The 18,484-nt window shown below is 34.6% G+C and overlaps 1 protein-coding gene across 20 annotated transcripts in view; it reads left to right on the forward strand.

Moving 5' to 3' along the window:
- The first annotated feature begins 4,263 nt into the window (after positions 1-4,263).
- lmo7b (LIM domain 7b) overlaps positions 4,264-18,484 on the forward strand; it is a 52,393-nt gene continuing 38,172 nt past the window's right edge. For 19 of the 20 annotated variants that reach the window (XM_089132165.1, XM_089132172.1, XM_089132170.1 and 16 more), the window contains exons 1-8: positions 4,264-4,555; positions 5,257-5,343; positions 10,120-10,190; positions 10,330-10,399; positions 10,781-10,887; positions 13,180-13,210; positions 13,983-14,096; positions 16,959-17,157. In XM_089132165.1, coding sequence (XP_088988291.1) covers positions 5,275-5,343; positions 10,120-10,190; positions 10,330-10,399; positions 10,781-10,887; positions 13,180-13,210; positions 13,983-14,096; positions 16,959-17,157 — 661 coding nt within the window. In that variant the 5' untranslated portion in view covers positions 4,264-4,555; positions 5,257-5,274. The other variant, XM_089132166.1, reaches the window with a different exon arrangement.

Raw genomic sequence — 18,484 nt, forward strand, 5'->3', positions numbered from 1 at the left:
TTTTTAATTACTTTTTTTTTTTTTTTTTTTAACCCAATTGTGTTTGTCCATATTTGGGTGTATTCAAGAAATTGTTGTGCAAAAAAGGATGATGTAACCATTTTTGTTAGTTCTGATTCAAACAGTTTGAATTTGTCATCAAATATTTGCTGAACCTTGTAATGGGTGTGGGTATGGATGGTTGTGGTTTAAGATGTGAACATGAGTTAAATGTGCCCTTGGCTGGACCAACACATCTGGGCGCCCACTATCCCTCTTCTCGTGTGTCTTCTGGGCAATGGCAGACCAGGACAAAGCTACAGTGTTCAGGGAACTGTACTACTGTTCCAGCTGTTCAGCTTCAGGTGAAATAGACCACCAGTCAGTGGGCAGGGACAAAAGAAGCACACACACACTATATATATATACTACAGCAAGTCTAAATGAGGCATTGCTGAGGGGGGACTACAGAAAAAAAAAGAATCATTGTTCAAAAAACAATATTTCTACAAGAGGATGATATTTCAGACTTTCAGAAAGGTTTCAATCCATTATAGCTGAAAACAATAAAAACGATCCCTTAAAGATAAGAAAAAGATAAGATGAGAAGAGAAAAACTTCTCCTCTCAGCAACCTTTGTGAATTGTTTCGCTGGCTCTGGTTAGATGTTTGTTTAAGAACCAAACTTCATTGTTGACTGAAAGAAAATGCCTTTCTTGCAAATGTTCCTTGCCAAACCAACATTCATTTATCTATTCATTTCTGGTACACTTTGTCATAATGTGTATCCAACATATATCCAGTAAGTAAGAGTTTGAACAAGAGAAATAACATATCACCTCTAATATATGTGGTCAATCTCATGGTCACTCCAAACTGTAAACAAATTTACTTTGTATGTTTTTAGTTTAGTTCATTCCATCCAGTGGCTTTAGAAACCAAGAATTAAAATCAAAAACACACATTTCAAGATCAGAATGGAATAGAATTCTGGGCCGATGGATGTGCGAAAGATTATTAGATCTACTTTTACTTGCTAACATTTCTTCTAACATGTTTACTTAAACTCTGCTTTGTTGGTTGTGCTTAAACTAACTTTAAAAACCAGATAGGTGTACCCACTGTGAAAATCCTCAGATTTTATACTAGGCTACTTTTATTCAACTTTTATTCTGAATGTGCATGTTCCATTCATGTCTTTACATAGTGCTTTCACTGTTAGAAGTAATGGGAAGACATTCTCAAAATATTATCTCTGATCTTTCATCATGTGGCTGTTGAAATGAGACAAAAAAAAAAGAAAAAATGAGATGTTCAGTTTGCAATTCAGTTCACTTTGCAAGTCAGAAAGTCTAGCTATATATAGCCTTTCACACAGAAGAAACTTGCAAGAGCATGAGTTGTGGAACATGTCAACGGAAATAATTAACAATAGGTCAAGTTACAGTAGATCATTTTTGACAATTAGAGACCCATATCTTCCTTTATTATAGAACATTTAATATATAGCCTACAGTACAGCACACACAAAAGTGCATTTAAGATTTCATTAGCCCACTTATTTTTTTCTCATTTCAATAAATACCTCATAGATCAACAGAGCTGTCAGCATGCTTTAAAACCTATACTGCTGTCTTTGGGTTCATCAGATGACAACAATAGTGTGATAAAGTGTTGTGTGTCTGACAGCAGACTAGTCACACAGGAAACCAGTGGGCAGACAGGCGTGTACATTGCTCCAGCTTTGGTTAACACTTCCTGTCGCTGGATGAAGCACTTCCTGTTTTAGTTCCAGCTGTTGAAAGCACCTCTCACTCTTGCATCTCACCCTACTTCTGGTTTATCATGTCTTGAATAATCCTTAGACACTGTTTTCGAATAATAATAATTATATTGCAATATAATATAGATGCAATAGATATAATTCATCTATTGCAATATGATATTCATACCTCATCTGTGAGTTAACCCTCTGGTGCTTTTCAATAAATGTTGACTGAAAATTCTTTATTTTAAACATTTTTCTTATAATGGTATGGAACCTGGTATAGGTTTTGGCACTTGCTATGCGAACACACACTCAAACACTCACACAAGTCGTCAAGTCATGTCACCTTTATTTTTAATTTTTTTAATTTACACAGCACTTTTTACAGTACAAATTGTATCAAAGCAGCTTCACAGTGATAACATGAAAATAATACAACAAAGTTTGTTTCTATAGAAGAAAATTGCGTCATCGTCCACCTCACAGTAAATGTCCACACACACACACACACTCCAAAAATAACTGCATTGAATTGGTTTAAACACCACATGTTATGCCTTTGATTTTTTAATTTTAATTTTTTTTTTTAAGAGTAAAACGTGCTTTGGAAAATATACATTTCAAATAAATATTCAAAGTAGTATTTTATAGTTTTAAAAACAATAAATGTTAAATTCTACAACTTTTTTGAAAGTTTATTTTTTAAAACTTTTTTCACTTTAGCAATAATCTGCCTGGTATTGTCTTTAAAAAGAGACCAAACTTAAGTCTGTGCTCTAAAGCATTCAAAGCAAAAAGATTTATGACAGTATAAGTTGGAAATGTCATTTTCAGGTCAATGCTCAAAAAGTGAATACCTACATGTTTTTTTTTTTTTTTTTTTTTTTTTACCTCTTAACTATCACCCCCCTTTTTTGAATAGACATGGAAATGCTCATTTCAAACTTAAATGGTTGTAATTCAAGAATGCTTTGGAATATAGACGTAGGATTGGTCTCGTTTTAAAGAAGAGATTTTTCCCGAAGTGAAATAAATTAAGAAAGTGAAACAGAAAAAAGTTATTGAAGTTTGAGTTTTTAGAAATGTACAATGTAAAAAAAAATTTTTTTTTGTTATTCATATTTTAGCCTATATACAATATATATTTTCAAAACCTGGGCTACTCTAAAACTGCAGAAAAATCAAAGACAAAAATCTGAACAAGTTGTGTTTCAAATTTTAGGTGGATATCTCAAAAAATTAGCTTTCAGTGAGATTTTGTTTGGGCGCAGTACCAAACCAGACTCCATTAGGCCTACAGCCCATATAAGGGCGCCTCCATTTCCATATGTGTTTTGAGTGATCTGAACCATTATTTTCACAAATTTCACACAATTTATGAAGTAGAAATCCTATTCAGAAGTAGTAGCCTATGGGAAGTTTAGCAGATTTGATAAGAATTCAACCTCTAGGAATCGCATACAAAGAACACGCATGCGCCTTATAGCCTAGCTTATTGCCATAACAAAAATTTATTATTTTTTTCGTAATATTTAAAACATTTTAAGACTTTTTTTTCTGAAATAATTGAATGGATGCTATATTTTGAATTATTGTCATGAAATCAAACTGAAGTTTCTAACTTTTTTTCATGATTTTTCATGTTCATTGCTATTTCGAAATAAAGGTCTGAACACGCTTTATGAAGAAAATATTCTTGTTGCAAAATGATAAATTACGGCTCCTGTGTAAATTATTTTGAAAATCAGTCTCCAAATATGGAAACAAGAGATTGTAAGCTGTGGGGCGCTGACAGTTAAGTGTAACTACTGCATAAAAATTTAATTTAGTTCCACAAATCCGCTAAAAATACAAAATTAAATCAAAATATAAAATATATATATGTCCATATAAATATGTCAATATCCAGACCTAACATGCTGTTAAAGTCACCATGAAATCAAAATGGACACATGTTTTAAATTGAATTTTGCAGTACTTATTATTAATGATTTGTTAGACATACGTTTACATTTAAAATATATTTTTTTATTTTACTGTAATGTAATGTGAGGGACAAACTGTCAACCCAAAGTAACTGTTTTTTAATTATCAAGCCAAGCCTTTGACATGGGCCTACATCATATTAGCTAGACTAATGGTCCCCAAACATAATCAGCCCCAGTGTTCATATCCAAATAATCTATAATGGTAAAAAGCTATGATTTCCATTGTAAAGTCTATCAAAACATATTTATTAGCGTGTTCTTCAGTCAATTTTATTTAAAAAATAATTTAAGGCCTTAAAATAATTTAATTGAATACCCTTGACTGTGTTAGCATAAAACACAGCATATTAAGCGCTCTTTTTAATATAAAAATGTTACCATTCAAGCGCAAATGGCCCTCATAGCGTTCAACGTTGTTGGAGTGATTATTCGTCGCCATCTGCTGGTTGTTGTTGACACAGCTCGCGAAACATCTTATCAAGAGACAGAAGGGGGCGTGGCATATATTTAAACAACTCATCATAATCATTTGCCTCTGCAAACACGCAGCTGTCCTGTGCACTTATCGCCCCTGTATTCACTGAACGGCGACATTTCTGTTCCTGCTTGCAACAAGCACGTTCGGTGGTAGGAGAGCTGCTGGGCGTTCAAGGTGTCAATTTGTAGCGGAATGTTTGCAACAGATTAAAAGAGTTGTGTTGGAGGCACGCGCGCGGGTAGCGGGGAAAACACCTTGCGCTTTCGAGTCGACATCTGGGAAGTGAAATTTTAAGAGTAGTTTCAGGAAATTACAAAACAAAATTAAAACAGGGGCTTGCTGGTAAGTTTGGGATGGGGATTCTTGCAGGGTGCCACAGGTGCACAGTGGCATTATGAGTCATACCATATTTTGGGGTTGCTAACCTGGAAGTTGGTGATGGAAATTAATTTTAACCCGTTCAGAGTCACTTTTCTCTGGTGTGTTTGAAGATTACCTCTTGAAGATTACACACTACATCAATATTTAGTTAGACTGTTAAAGTTAAATTGTAGTGGTAATGTTAAAGTTATAATATCGGGTTTTTATAGATTTTTCTGATGATTTGTATTATATTGCAAACCTGCTAATGTGATTTCCGTTATAATTGTCCTACACCATTTGTATCAAAATTGATGTATAACCCTTTTACATGTTTACAGTTAATATTAATAATGTTTTATAGCTTTATATGCTTCATATATATATATATAGGAAGTATATATATATATATATATATATATATATATAGCATTTCAAATCACTTTTTTAAGTCAACCTGAACTATCTTTAATGTCTTTTCAGAAACAATGTGTGTTGTAGTAAAATAGAAATAACTTGACACTTGTTTATCTTTTTTAATGTATTATTTATATACACTTATATAAAGATTACATATTATAAATGTAAATATTGGTATTTCTATGGATGAATATTTTTGTGTCCTTGCATATAATCTGGGTGTGAATGTGTTGAAATGAGTTTTGATTGTGAAACACACACAGGTGGAATTGGGAGCGGGGATGGAGTGGCGTCAGCAGTCTGCAGTCAGCTGTGAGCTTGCGTTCGAGGAGGCACAAAGATGGCTTGAGGTAATGACATCATCTAATGTACTGCTGGCTGTAGGTCTTTTCATGCTCATGTTCTGTTGAGAAGATTGACTATGTAACCCCAGTGCTATTAATGTGTAAACAATTAGTCAATTTTACCTGACAGATATTATTGCAGCTTTACCCCTTGGTTTTTATTACACAGCCATTTTTTCAGAATGCAAAGAATGTACATTTCCTGAATGTTATTTATTAGGAATTAAATAGAAACTAGACAAGATAACATTCATCATGTTTTTAAAGTAGCTTTATACAGCCTTTTCCATTTGTGGTTTTCTTAATTTATCAGTTGTGAACCATTTGCAAAGTAGCTAGTGCCATCAGCTCCATAAAATCCTAGATACAATGTGTTTTTTATTCAACTATTGATTGTTTTGAATAATGATGTAATCCTTTGTTTGTTTTTCATCATGGTGGTTTTATTAGTTCACAGCAAGACTTTAAGCAATAAAATGCTTAAAGTTATTTTGAGCAATAAAATGTGTACCATGGTGCCCTTATAATAAAGTTTTTATTTAATTCCATAATATACATTTAAGTACTTTGGTATTTATATGAAACTTTAAAGAAATAGTTTTTTTCCCATTTGTGTAAGTACACTATTATTCAAAAGTTTGGGATGGGAATTGTTTTATTTATTTATATATATATATATATTTAAGTTCAGTAATTTCACTTAAATGGCAATGAAGATTACCTATTAATTGTCATTTAAGTGAAATTACTGAACATAAATATACAAGCTTGATAAAAATGGTCATTTTAGAAGAAAATTTCAAATGGCATTTAGAGGCTTTTGCATCTGAACTCTTCATATATATATATATATATATATATATATATATATATACATTATATGAAGACTTCAGATGCAAAAGCCTCTAAGTGCCATTTGTTATTTAGGTGAAATTACTGAACTTAAATATAGAAGTTTGATAAAAAGCATAATTAAAGAAGAAAATTTCAAATGGCATTTAGAGGCTTTTGCATCTGAACTCTTCATATATATATATATATATATATATATATAAACAGAATGACGTAAACAGAACGTAAACAGAATGAGAACATGAATCCATCATGCCTTGTTACCACTGTGCAGGCTGGTGGTGGTGGTGTAATGGTGTGGGGGATGTTTTCTTAGCACACTTTAGGCCACTTAGTGCCAATTCGGCATTGTTTAAATGCCACAGCCTACATGAGCATTGTTTCTGACCATATGGCCACCATGTACCCATCCTCTGATGGCTACTTCCAGCAGGATAATGCACCATGTCACAAAGCTTGAATCATTTCAGATTGGTTTCTTGAACATGACAATGAGTTCACTGTACTAAAATGGCCCCCACAAACACCACATCTCAACCCATTAGAGCATCTTTGGGATGTGGTGGATTGGGAGCTTCGTGCCCTGGATGTGCATCCCACAAATCTCCATCAACTGCAAGATGCTATCCTATCAATATGGGCCAACATTTCTAAAGAATGCTTTTAGAACCTTGTCGAATCAATGCCATGTGGAATTAAGGCAGTTCTGAAGGCGAAAGGGGGTCAAACACAGTATTATTATGATGTTCCTAATAATCCTTTAGGTTAGTGTGTGTGTATACGAATGTGTATAAAATCTAATACTACTATAAAATATTCCTGTGATGGCACAGCTAAATTTTGAGCATCATTCCTCCAGTGTCACATTTAGAAATCTGATTTGATGCTCAAGAAACGTTTCTTGTTAAAAATATTAAAGTTTTGCTACTTATTTTTTATGGAAACAGTGATGCATTTTTTTCAGGATAGCTTTATGAATAGAGCATTCAAAGAGCTTTATTTAAAATATATATATATATATATATATATATATATATATATATATATATATATATATTTGTTGCAATGTCAGAAGTCTTCACTGTCACTAGTAATCAATTGAATGCATTCTCTTACTAAATAAAAGTTGTAAATACAAAAAAAAAAAAAAATCTTACACAAACAGTGACCGAAGCTTTTGAATGGGACAGTGTACATCCAGAAAACATGGTAGTGTATAGGTAATTTGTTGTTGGTGCTTAGCTTTGCATGGGGAATGTGTTCATGTTTTCAATAGCCTGCATTGAAGTCTCACCTCTGAGATCTAACCACCATTTCCTGAAGACCTGCAGCTCCGCTCCTCTGCCATCTAGAATGCTGGTGCTTTTTTATGCTTGCATTTTGTTGCATGCGTTTCAAACGTAAATTTAGGAAACTAATGCTTCTCTACATTATTAAATATATTTGCATATGTATAAACTGGGATGGAATATTGTTGAGTAGTTGTTAGATATTACAGGTTCTGCTTTGGCTCTCTCAGTTCTCATTTGATGTAGACCTTACACAAGCAGCTATTGATGGAGTACATTCCATGTGTCCAAACACGCTGATGATCAGGATGCAGAATTGGGCTGGCACCAGGGCAAGCATGGATGCTTCAGTGCATCTCAATCTGATTCTGAACACAAAGGACCCCTGAGCTGTTTGCAACATTCTGTGTGCCAAACGCCCACTCCTCCACATTACTTGTACAGTCTGGAGCCTGCTTGCTTGGGCACCTCGTCTCCAAAATTGATGCACTGTGTGGGAGGGTCTGAGGCCCTGTTGGAGTGCACATTTACTAGATGTGTGGCTGGTAAGACCGATTTGAATGGAACAAATACAACACGAAATGAAAGTGGTTTTGGTTACAAAGCTGCCAACTTTAAGGCAGTGATGGCATGGATTGATTTGTGACCGTGATGTTGCAGTCATGGTGCACAGAAAGGTTAGCTGTCGTGGTGCACAGAAGTGGTGGTCTTTTTCTTCTTGTAAATCATAGGTCTTGTTGAATTTGCTTACAGTTTGTTTTTCTAGCTTAATGGCAGCACTATTGTATTGCATGTGATGAGTGAAGACCATACTCTGGTTGGAATATATTTGGTTGGAGTGAAAATAGCATTGTGTTTTTGAGAGGGCCTGTAGTTAGCTGTCAGCGGACATGCACCATATATATATATATATATATATATATATATATATATATATATGGTGATTAACTATGTTGGTTGTGGTGTGAATTGACCTTTATGCCCATCAAGTATGCATCTATTTGACAATAATTTTACATTTTTGTTGTGTTTCACAATATTAATGTTTTATGTATTTGTTGCCCTTAAATTGACAGATTTAGGAAGTGTGTGTGTTATGGCTGTGAATTTTTGGGTAGACGGCAAATTCGATTCACTTAAAGTAGTTGTTCACGTAAAAAAAAAAAACAAAAAAAAAAAAACTTTTGCTGATAATTTACTCACCCCCATGTCATCCAAGATATCCATGTCATTCTTTCTTCAGTTGAAAAGAAATTAAGATTTTTGATAAACATTCCAGGATTTTCTCCATATATTAGACTTCAACGGAAACCAAACGGTTCAAGGTCCAAAAGACAGTTTCAGGGCATGAATAAGGGCCTTATCAAGCGAAATGATCACTCATTTAAAAAACAAAAAACAAAGTTTAAGTTTTATAAGCTCAAATGGTCGCCTTGCTCTGTTCTGTGATGCGTGTTCGTGACTCTCCTGTTCAAACTCGTTCATCAAAATGAGCAAATCTTTTTTTCGTGTCATTTGGTTCATTTAACGAACTAAATGAACGAGTTGACTCGGGAAAAGATTTGTTCATTTTGATGAACGAGTTTGAACAGGAGAGTCACGAACGCGCATCACAGAACATAGCAAGGTGACCATTTGAGCTTATAAACAATAAACTTTTTTTTTTTTTTTAAATGAGTGATCGTTTCGCTTGATAAGACCCTTATTCATCGTCTAAAATCATTCAAAGCCCTTTGAACAGTTTGCAGTTTGCACTGAAACTGTCTTTTGGACCTTTAACCGTTCTCATTGAAGTCCGTTATATGTAGAAAAATCCTGGAATGTTTTCATCAAAAACCTTAATTTCTTTTCGACTGAAGAAAGAATGACATGGACATCTTGGATGACATGGGGGTGAGTAAATTATCAGCAAAAGTTTTTTTTTTAAAAGTGAACTACTTACTCCTTTAATAGGTTTTTGCAAATTTAGAACGATTCGATTCAAGGCGATTCACAATCAAATTGAATTTGATTGGATTAACGATTCGATACTACATTTAAGTGCGTTTATAAGATTGCTTAAATGCTTCTCCCATTGTGTCACTGGGGACAAACTTAATGACCAGCTGAAACATTCTGAGACTGAACTGTTTCCAATGACTGGAGCAGATTTTAAACAACTGTCTCTGACTCGGTGCGTTTGGGCATGATCAGTCGTAAGTATCAAATTACATTTGTCATCGTCCTTACAGTCGTTAAGTGGGTGCCTGTCTTTAGTCAGGGTGTGAATTACACAGCGACCTCCTTGAGTGGGGCAAAAAGCGCAATTTTTTTTCATTGTTAGATGTAAGTTTCTGCATGATGTGAGGTTCTTGTATGTTGTCGTCGGTGTATGAATGGGTGAATGTGAGGCAAATGTAAAGCGCTTTGGTGGCCATTAGGTCTATGAAGGCGCTATATAAATGGAGTCCATTTACCGTTTACCATTCTTTCTTACTTTCATGGATTTCATTTTTCATTTCCAATCACGATTAATTTGATTCTTAGCATTTTAAAATGATTATTGGCCGAAACAAATGATTTGTGTTTCAACATCTATGCATCGTACTGTATATAGTCCTGAATTGTGCCTGGGATCTGTTTGGTTTTTTTTCTTTAACAGGAAGTTACCAACAAGCGTTTTGGAAGCAAAACCTTTCGAGTGGCCTTAGAGGATGGAGTCCTTCTGTGCGAGTAAGTGCTTTTTCTATGATTTTTATTTCTTTGAACAAAGGAATGATTTATTTAGCAAATTTTCAAGGTTTACCTAAACTAAGCACATTTATACAGTTTGTTTATTTTATTTATTTATTTTTATTCAATCTATTTTCAGTCTGATCAACAAACTGAAGCCAGGCATCATCAAACGACTTAACAGGCTGTCCACCCCAATTGCAGGCTTGGTGAGCATATTTTAAATGACATCAAAGATATATTTATTTAGTTATAGAATTAAGATTTAGTCTCCAATGAAACAATTTCGTCTAACAATTCAGATATACTTGTCTAACATTGTGCATATACCAAGACATTTTTTCCATGAGTCTTGAGGTTTCCATTTATAAATGCTGTGAGTGTGTTGGACAGCACCTGGCAACGGTCTCCTTTAGTTCCCACCCCTTTTCTGTTCAACTTGTCCATCTCTTGTACTAGTCACTTCTCAGCAGTCAATTCTCCCTACCTTGTAGCATCTCAACTTTTCTTTTTTTTTTTCTTCTTTTTTTATACAACGTTTAACTTTTCGTTTACCCTATCTGCAATAGTCAATGCTGGTTTCTCTTCAGGATAACGTGAATGTGTTTCTCAAGGCTTGTGAGAAACTAGGGCTCAATGAAGCACAGCTCTTCCATCCTGGAGACCTGCAAGATGTGTCCACACGTGTGACTGTCAGGTGAGCAGAGAGAAGTTAAACTGCAAATTCTTATTCCTGGTTTGTTGCGTTTCATTGCAATGTAAGACCTGTAACTGTTATGAACTGAGATGGCTGGATTTGCTGCCTGTGCCTTTTAATGTCTCTTCCATTTTATTTGCATAATTAAATTATCCTTAAATATCTGATGGAAACCTATCTGTATTTAAACTTTATTACTGCCTTTGCAGCTTGTGTGAGTATAAAGACAGAAGTAAGTCTTCCATGTGATTGCAGGAAGAGGATTCATTTGAATAGTGTTTGCAGTCTGATTACATTTCCATACCAAATGAAAGGCTGGATGAGTCCTGTCACACATTATCTGTCCAATATCAAACTCAAACTTTCATACCTGACCAACCAAGCCCCATGTTTTAGTCAACATGCTGTATGGAAATGTATTTTGAATGATGACATTTAAAGGGATACTCCACTTTTTTTTGGAAATAGGCTTATTTCACAACACCCCCAGAGTTTTACCGTTTTCGAATCCATTCAGCCGATTATCTGATATTTAGAAGAATATCAGTAACCAGACAGTTTCTGGTCTCATTGACTTCCATAGTATATTTTTTCCTACTATAGAAGTCAATGAAACCAGAAACTCTCTGGTTACTGATATTATTCTAAATATCAGAAAATCGGCTGAATGGATTAAAAAAAAAAACGGTGAAACTCAAATGTTTAACTCTGGGGGAGTTTTAAAATGAGCCTATTTCCAAAAAAAGTGGAGTATCCCTTTAAATGGTGGAAAAGTCAGACATGATGTTTTGACTGATCTGTCACTAATAAATGGTTAGTTCACCCAAAATGGCATTCTGTCACTTATTCAATTAGGGTCTTTTCAAAAACTAGACACTTCAATCACAAATTAAATTATTTTTAATGAATCCTGAGAGATTTCAGTTCTTCCATTTAAAAGTTAAAAGATCCAAAAAGGTCATAAAGGTGTCATAAATGAGATGTAAAGACAAGACTAAATTAAATCTTTACAATCATATCCATATAAACAATGAGTGGCACACCGAACACGTTACATTTCGTGAACACGGAAGATGTGCGAGTTTACCAAATGTCATGCGCTTTATGTGAATACAAAATTTCGAAGATTATCTAAAGTCTTTCGGTTTTGGAATGACACGAGGCTGAGTAAATGCCATATTTTCATTTTTTGGTAAATTTTACAACCAACATGAGATGTTCATAGCTTATTTCACTTTTGATTAAATTGCGATCGAGCTTATTGAAATGTGAAACAGGTCTTTGTATGACAGGTGGTTGAAGAGAAGGGGTTCAAAACTCTTCCTTCTCTTTCTTGTCCTCTCTCTGCCACAGTGCTTCTCATCCATTCTCATTTTGATTCTAATGCCTTCTGTATGGGAGAAATAAGGTTTTAGTTCACATCTTGATGGTATTTGCATCCCACTGCTCTAAATGGCACCCAACTGCTCTAAATACCTTTTTCTATTGATAGGGATAGTAAAGGTATTTCCAATAACTAATTTAATTCCTAACCCTTGAGCTGTGCATTTCATCACACATCCTAATTCTTTTAAGGTCCTGACCCTAGCCCTGAACAATAAATCTTGTCGTCCACCCTGCTGAGAGCTTCATGTCCCCACTATTGGTCTTGTGGAGGGACGAGGGGCAAGACAGGGTGGAGATGAGGCATGGCGACCTCTAAATTTAGCCCCAAATGACTGTCCCTTCAAACCAAATGCTATGGTGAAGCTATAGTGGATTTGACTGCTATTTTTAACTTGCATGCTTTCTCGCGGTCATGTTGTTTTAGGGCTTAAATGAAATAACAAACACTTTCACTTACTAACCTCAGATCAAGTGCTGTTTCTTATAGCTCGTCTGACTTATTTTTAAGATAACGCCACATGAGCGTCGGGTGCTTGCGTGCATTCCTCTGCAAATGCATGTTTGCTAGTCCATAGTGACAAACAGATGGCTCACATGTCCAGTGTCAGCACGCTGTAGGAACAAGTATGTTCCAATGTCAGATAGGTTACAGGATCGTTTGAACACTTGCTGATTGTCTTCATTGTACATAATGGTTATTGTAAATAAAAATCAGTGTACATGATTAGTGACTAACAGTATAGCTTATGCGGTATGTAGTTGAGGTCCATTTATAGCAATGACTTAATTTTATTGGAGGGTATGGGGGGGATTTAGTTGCCGGTACTGTTAGTGTAAGCTGGAACTGATCTATGTGTCTGACAGTGAACACTCATTGCATTAACCTCCTTCTCTCCTTCTGCTTAGACGTGAAGAGACGTGCAGGAGACTGAAAAACGTAAGTTTTTTTTTTTTCTCCTGCTATTCAAAGCTTGGTATTAACCAAGTGTCTATGCATGGCTTGTGTTTGACATGGACTGAACGCGGCCTTTGCATACCAAACAATTTGACTTGTAATTTTATCTCATTACAGTCTCCTGCGGTATTCTCAATGCAGTATCATTTAAAAGTGGACATTTCAAGCCACATACTGCTTTGCATGCACTATTTGGATTAGGGATTGCTGACTAACAAGTGTCTTCATTTGTTTAAGTTGGTAATGATGGCAATAATGCATGTAAGATATTGGAACTGGGGGTACCTATCTGCTGTGCATCTTTATTAAATTGTTAATATTATGCATTAGACAGACATTTGAAATGTTGAAAATGCTCTTTTATTAGATTCCTTATTAGAATAGTTCTAATGATCTTAGAGGTCCAACAGGCACTACAGAGCCCACTGTTGTCTTCATTGTCTTGTACGTGTGCCACATTCCTACCCTTTTGCCACCCCGTGTTTGTGTGTGCACAAACGGTTATAGTTTTCTAGATGGGAACAGAAATGAAACTGGGACACAGAAGCCATTCATTCATGTCACACGCAAGCATGCACAACACTAAATTCTCAGAGGCTTTGCTTTAGACTCGTATCATGTTAAAACGTGTTGTTAAAACTGATATAAGCTGTATAAAGTAATTCAGTGTATAAAGGTTAATTTTCATCTTTGAGCACACAAATGAGGACAACATATTTTAAAACACTCACACTCTCTCTCTCCCTATAAACAGGTTTTGATCACTATATACTGGTTGGGGAGGAAGGCCCAGTCTGATCCGTTTTACACTGGACCACAGTTGAACCTAAAAGCTTTTGAAGGTTTGCTGGGCATAGCATTATCTAAGGTATTTCCATTTTTTTTCTTTTCTTTTTTTTTCATTTTCTTTTAAAGAAAGTGCATTGTTGGTTTGAGAGTTGTTGCATTGCATTTTATTAATGAAAAAATGTACAGAGCCTCTAAAGGGATGTGGTGGTGGAAATAATGGGAGGGAAAATTATATTGCGCACAAAAAATTCAAATGTTTTGGAAGCGAATAACTTTTTTTTTTTTTTTTTGGGCGAGGGAACAAAGGATTTGCGAGTGAATGCAAAAGCATTTGACTCCACCTCCATGTCAACTGAGGCGCTCTATAGACATTGTCAATTTTATGTTATTGCTTTTTATTTATTTTTGTTTTCATTTAATTTTATAAAATTATATAAAATATTTATAAACTATTTTAATTTTATATAATTTTTATTATTATTATTATGGCTGTAAATGGTAACTTTTTTTTTTTTTAAATCTAATTAATTACATGATGTGCCTATTAATTAATCACATCAAATTTGGCTGAGTAATTACCCCCAAGAGATCATTTAAACAATTTGGTCCAACATAGAATTTATTAGACACACTTTTTGGCATTTTTTAGAAGCTATTATCTGGATTGGTATTTTATATATATATATATATATATATAGATATATAGATATATAGATAGATAGTCGTGCTCAGAATTAATGGGACCCCTGGTAAATATGATGAAAACTGGCTGTAAAAAATAATTCTGCATTGCTTATCCTTTTGATCTTCCATTCAAAAAATTGGCAAAATTCTAACCTTTCATTGAAGCAAAAGAATTGAAAGTGGGGGTAAATCACACTATGAAATAAATGTTTTTCTCCAAAACACTCTGGCCATAATTGTTGGCACCCTGTTATTAAAAACTTTTTGCAACCTCAGATCTGTAAACTTTTGCCAAGATAACAGATGGAAGAAGCTTAATTTTGTGCTCCGTAACAAATTTTTGTGTTGATTTTTTGATTTTTGTTTTGGATCGTTGTCCTGATGGAAGATCCAACTACGGCCCATTATAAGATTTCTAGCAGAAGGCGTCAGGTTTTTATTTTTTATCTTTTTGTATTTGATAGAATCCATAATACCATGTATCTGAACAAGATGTCCAGGACCTCCAGCAAATAAATAGGCCCACAACATATAAGATCCAGCAGTATATTTAACCGTAGGCATGGGGTACTCTTCATCCCTTTTTGCACCAAACACATCTGCTGGGTTTGCTGCCAAAAAGCCCCTTTTTTAGTTTCATCTGACCACAGAACCCTGTGCTGTTTGAAGATCCAGTCGTGTCTGACACCTGAATATGCTGGAGTTTGTTTTTGGATGAGCGAGGAGCATTTTTCTTGAAACCCTCTCAAACAACATGTGGGGATGTAGGGGTTGTATTTTTTTTTTTTTTTTTTTAGGTTTTCTGACCCCAAGACTCAACTAATCTCTGCAATTCTCCATCTGTGATCCTTGAAGAGTCTTTGGACACTCAAACTTTCATCATCACCGTCCATTAAGGCAAAATAGACACACGTCCTCTTCCTGGCAGAATCATAACATCTTTAGTTGATTATAACTTCTTAATTATTGTCCTGATGGTCAAAATGGGAACCAGGGGAAGTTTAGCTATTTTCTTACTTCCACTTTCTATTTTGTGAAGCTCAACAATCTTTTGATGCACATCAGAACCATGTTCTTTGGTTTTATTCATTGTGATGGATGATTCAGGGAATTTGACCTTTGTGCTTCCTCATATTTAAACTCCTTGAAACAAGAAGTCATAGCTGGTCATATCTATCTATCTATCTATCTATCTATCTATCTATCTATCTATCTATCTATCTATCTATCTATCTATCTATCTATCTATCTATCTATCTATCTATCTATCTATCTATCTATCTATCTATCTATCTATCTATCTATCTATCTATCTATCTATCTATCTATCTATCTATCTATCTATCTATCTATCTATCTATCTATCTATCTATCTATCTATCTATCTATCTATCTATCTATCTATCTATCTATCTATCTATCTATCTATCTATCTATCTATCTATCTATCTATCTATCTATCTATCTATCTATCTATCTATCTATCTATCTATCTATCTATCTATCTATCTATCTATCTATCTATCTATCTATCTATCTATCTATCTATCTATCTATCTATCTATCTATCTATCTATCTATCTATCTATCTATCTATCTATCTATCTATCTATCTATCTTGCTTTAAGTAAAACACATCTAATGGCCCTTTTAATGAATGGACCATTGAATCATTGGTTCACCCAATTGATTCGCTCAAAACACAACACTTCTGCTCTGGCTTTATAGGTAATATTTTCAAGCTAAATCGACATATTATACAACATATTTATAAAGTAAACAAGTCTGAGAGTGGTTTTGCAAACGATAAATTGTCAATAGAGCTTAAAATGCCTCGTTTAATTAAAACATTTCACATAGTTTTTACAATTTGTTAGCATTAATTCTCATCCTATCAGTGTTTATGCATTGTAACAATTCCAATAAGTCAGATAAGCCCCTCTGTAGTCAGATTCATTAAATTACTCATGCATTGTGTGTTCACTAAGGATGTCATGCAGGTCCAGAACTCCCCATGCATTTTGGCCACTGATAAAATGGTTCATTCAGGCGTAAGTCTGTGTTGTCGGTCCTCGTATAATAATTATCAGCGCACTGACTGACATATTGCTCAGGGTGGAGGTCATTTCTTCAGTCAGCGAAATGGAAAAACTGCTGTAAAAGTCCACTGGAGCTCAAGTCTATTCACTAAAACTCACTTATTTGCCTTTTCCCATCCCACTCTGAAGTTTTCTGTTCTTTGTTCACCTTCTACCAGGCTCTGGTGGAGTCTGTGCAGTCCAAGTCGAGTGTGAGGGACAGTGGGTACGTGGAGGGCTGGTTTTCTGACCGGGAGGATCTGTTAAGTTTGAAGCAATCAGGCTACAGGAGGGAGGACTCAGTCGAGAGCCTGGACTCAGTGGAGTTTCGCCCACTCCGTGTGGCTTCAGACGGCACCATCAGAGCCGGCAGTGAAGGTAAGATGTGTCTGTCTGTTAAATGAGAGAAATTTTTATGGATATTTAATTATTATTCCTTTTTATTGTACTAGTGTGCTCTTTTTAATCTGGTCATCACAGTTAGAACTTGTATGTTTAACGTCATTACTGATTAACATCATTCTGAATGAATCCAATTCCATTCAAGTCCATGCACTAGATTTAAAAAGCTAAATAAAAAGACACTAGATTCAGAAACTAATTAAAAAAACACTAGATTAATTGTGTTCAGCAAGGATGAATTCAGTTGATTAAATGTAACAGTAAATACTTTTACATTGTGAAAAAAACTTTTAAACATGATTTTTTTTAAACTTTCTATTCAAAGAATTCTGAAATAAAACTTAACAGTTTACACAAAAATTAAGTACAACTGCTTTCACCATTGATGCTCAAGAAATATTTCTTATCAAGTCAGCAGATTCAAATGATTTCTGAAGGATCATGTGACACTGAAGACTAATATATTAAAATAGAAATCCATTATTTTAGATATTTAACTGAACTTTTTTACAGTTATTTTAGAATGTATTTTGATCAAATAAATGCAGACTAATAAGTGTAAAATACTACTTTTAAAAACATTATATCAACCCACAACTTTTCAATGGTAGTGTGCACACCCTAAACTTTGCAATCTAATTTAAAATGGTTGTTTGTGGCCATTACATCCATTTCAAACTAAATTTCTGTGCATATGTAGTCCCATCAGTCAAAAACAAGGAACACGTGAGAATTTCACTGCAACTAACTGTGACATCAAAATAAATAAATAAATCAGACATGCCTTTTAGCAATGTTTTGCACAAATCTCTTTCACTGACCATTTTAAAAGATCTAGGTAAATACATAAACGTGAACATTCACATGACATTAACGTACGCCATGACACTTAATTTGAGAGAGTGGGTGGAGTCAGAGGTTTACATATTTTCATATTTAACAAATTTAAGATCCACACAACCAGTTTTAATCTGATGGGAATCCATTCAAATCAAGCTCAGTTGGATTGATTGAAACGTTTACATGAAGGCTTTTCAGTCCGACTAAGCAATCGATCTGATTTCAAATGAGCAAAATCAAACATTTTCTTCAGATCATGATGGTCCATACAGATGCTTAAATATTTCCAAATTTTATCACCAAAGTCACAGTGTCTTGTTTACTTTGTGACTTCGATATTGCATCTCTCAAACACTTGGTAATGAAAGTTCAGTGCCTAGACCTTGTCCCTTCGCTCCATCCATTCACGTAAGTGTGACATTCCCAAACGTTCCACACCCATTTGGTAATGCACAGAGCTGCT

This window comes from Pimephales promelas, chromosome 6 (assembly GCF_988280905.1).
Source record: "Pimephales promelas chromosome 6, fPimPro1.hap1.1, whole genome shotgun sequence".
Taxonomy (NCBI): domain Eukaryota; kingdom Metazoa; phylum Chordata; class Actinopteri; order Cypriniformes; family Leuciscidae; genus Pimephales; species Pimephales promelas.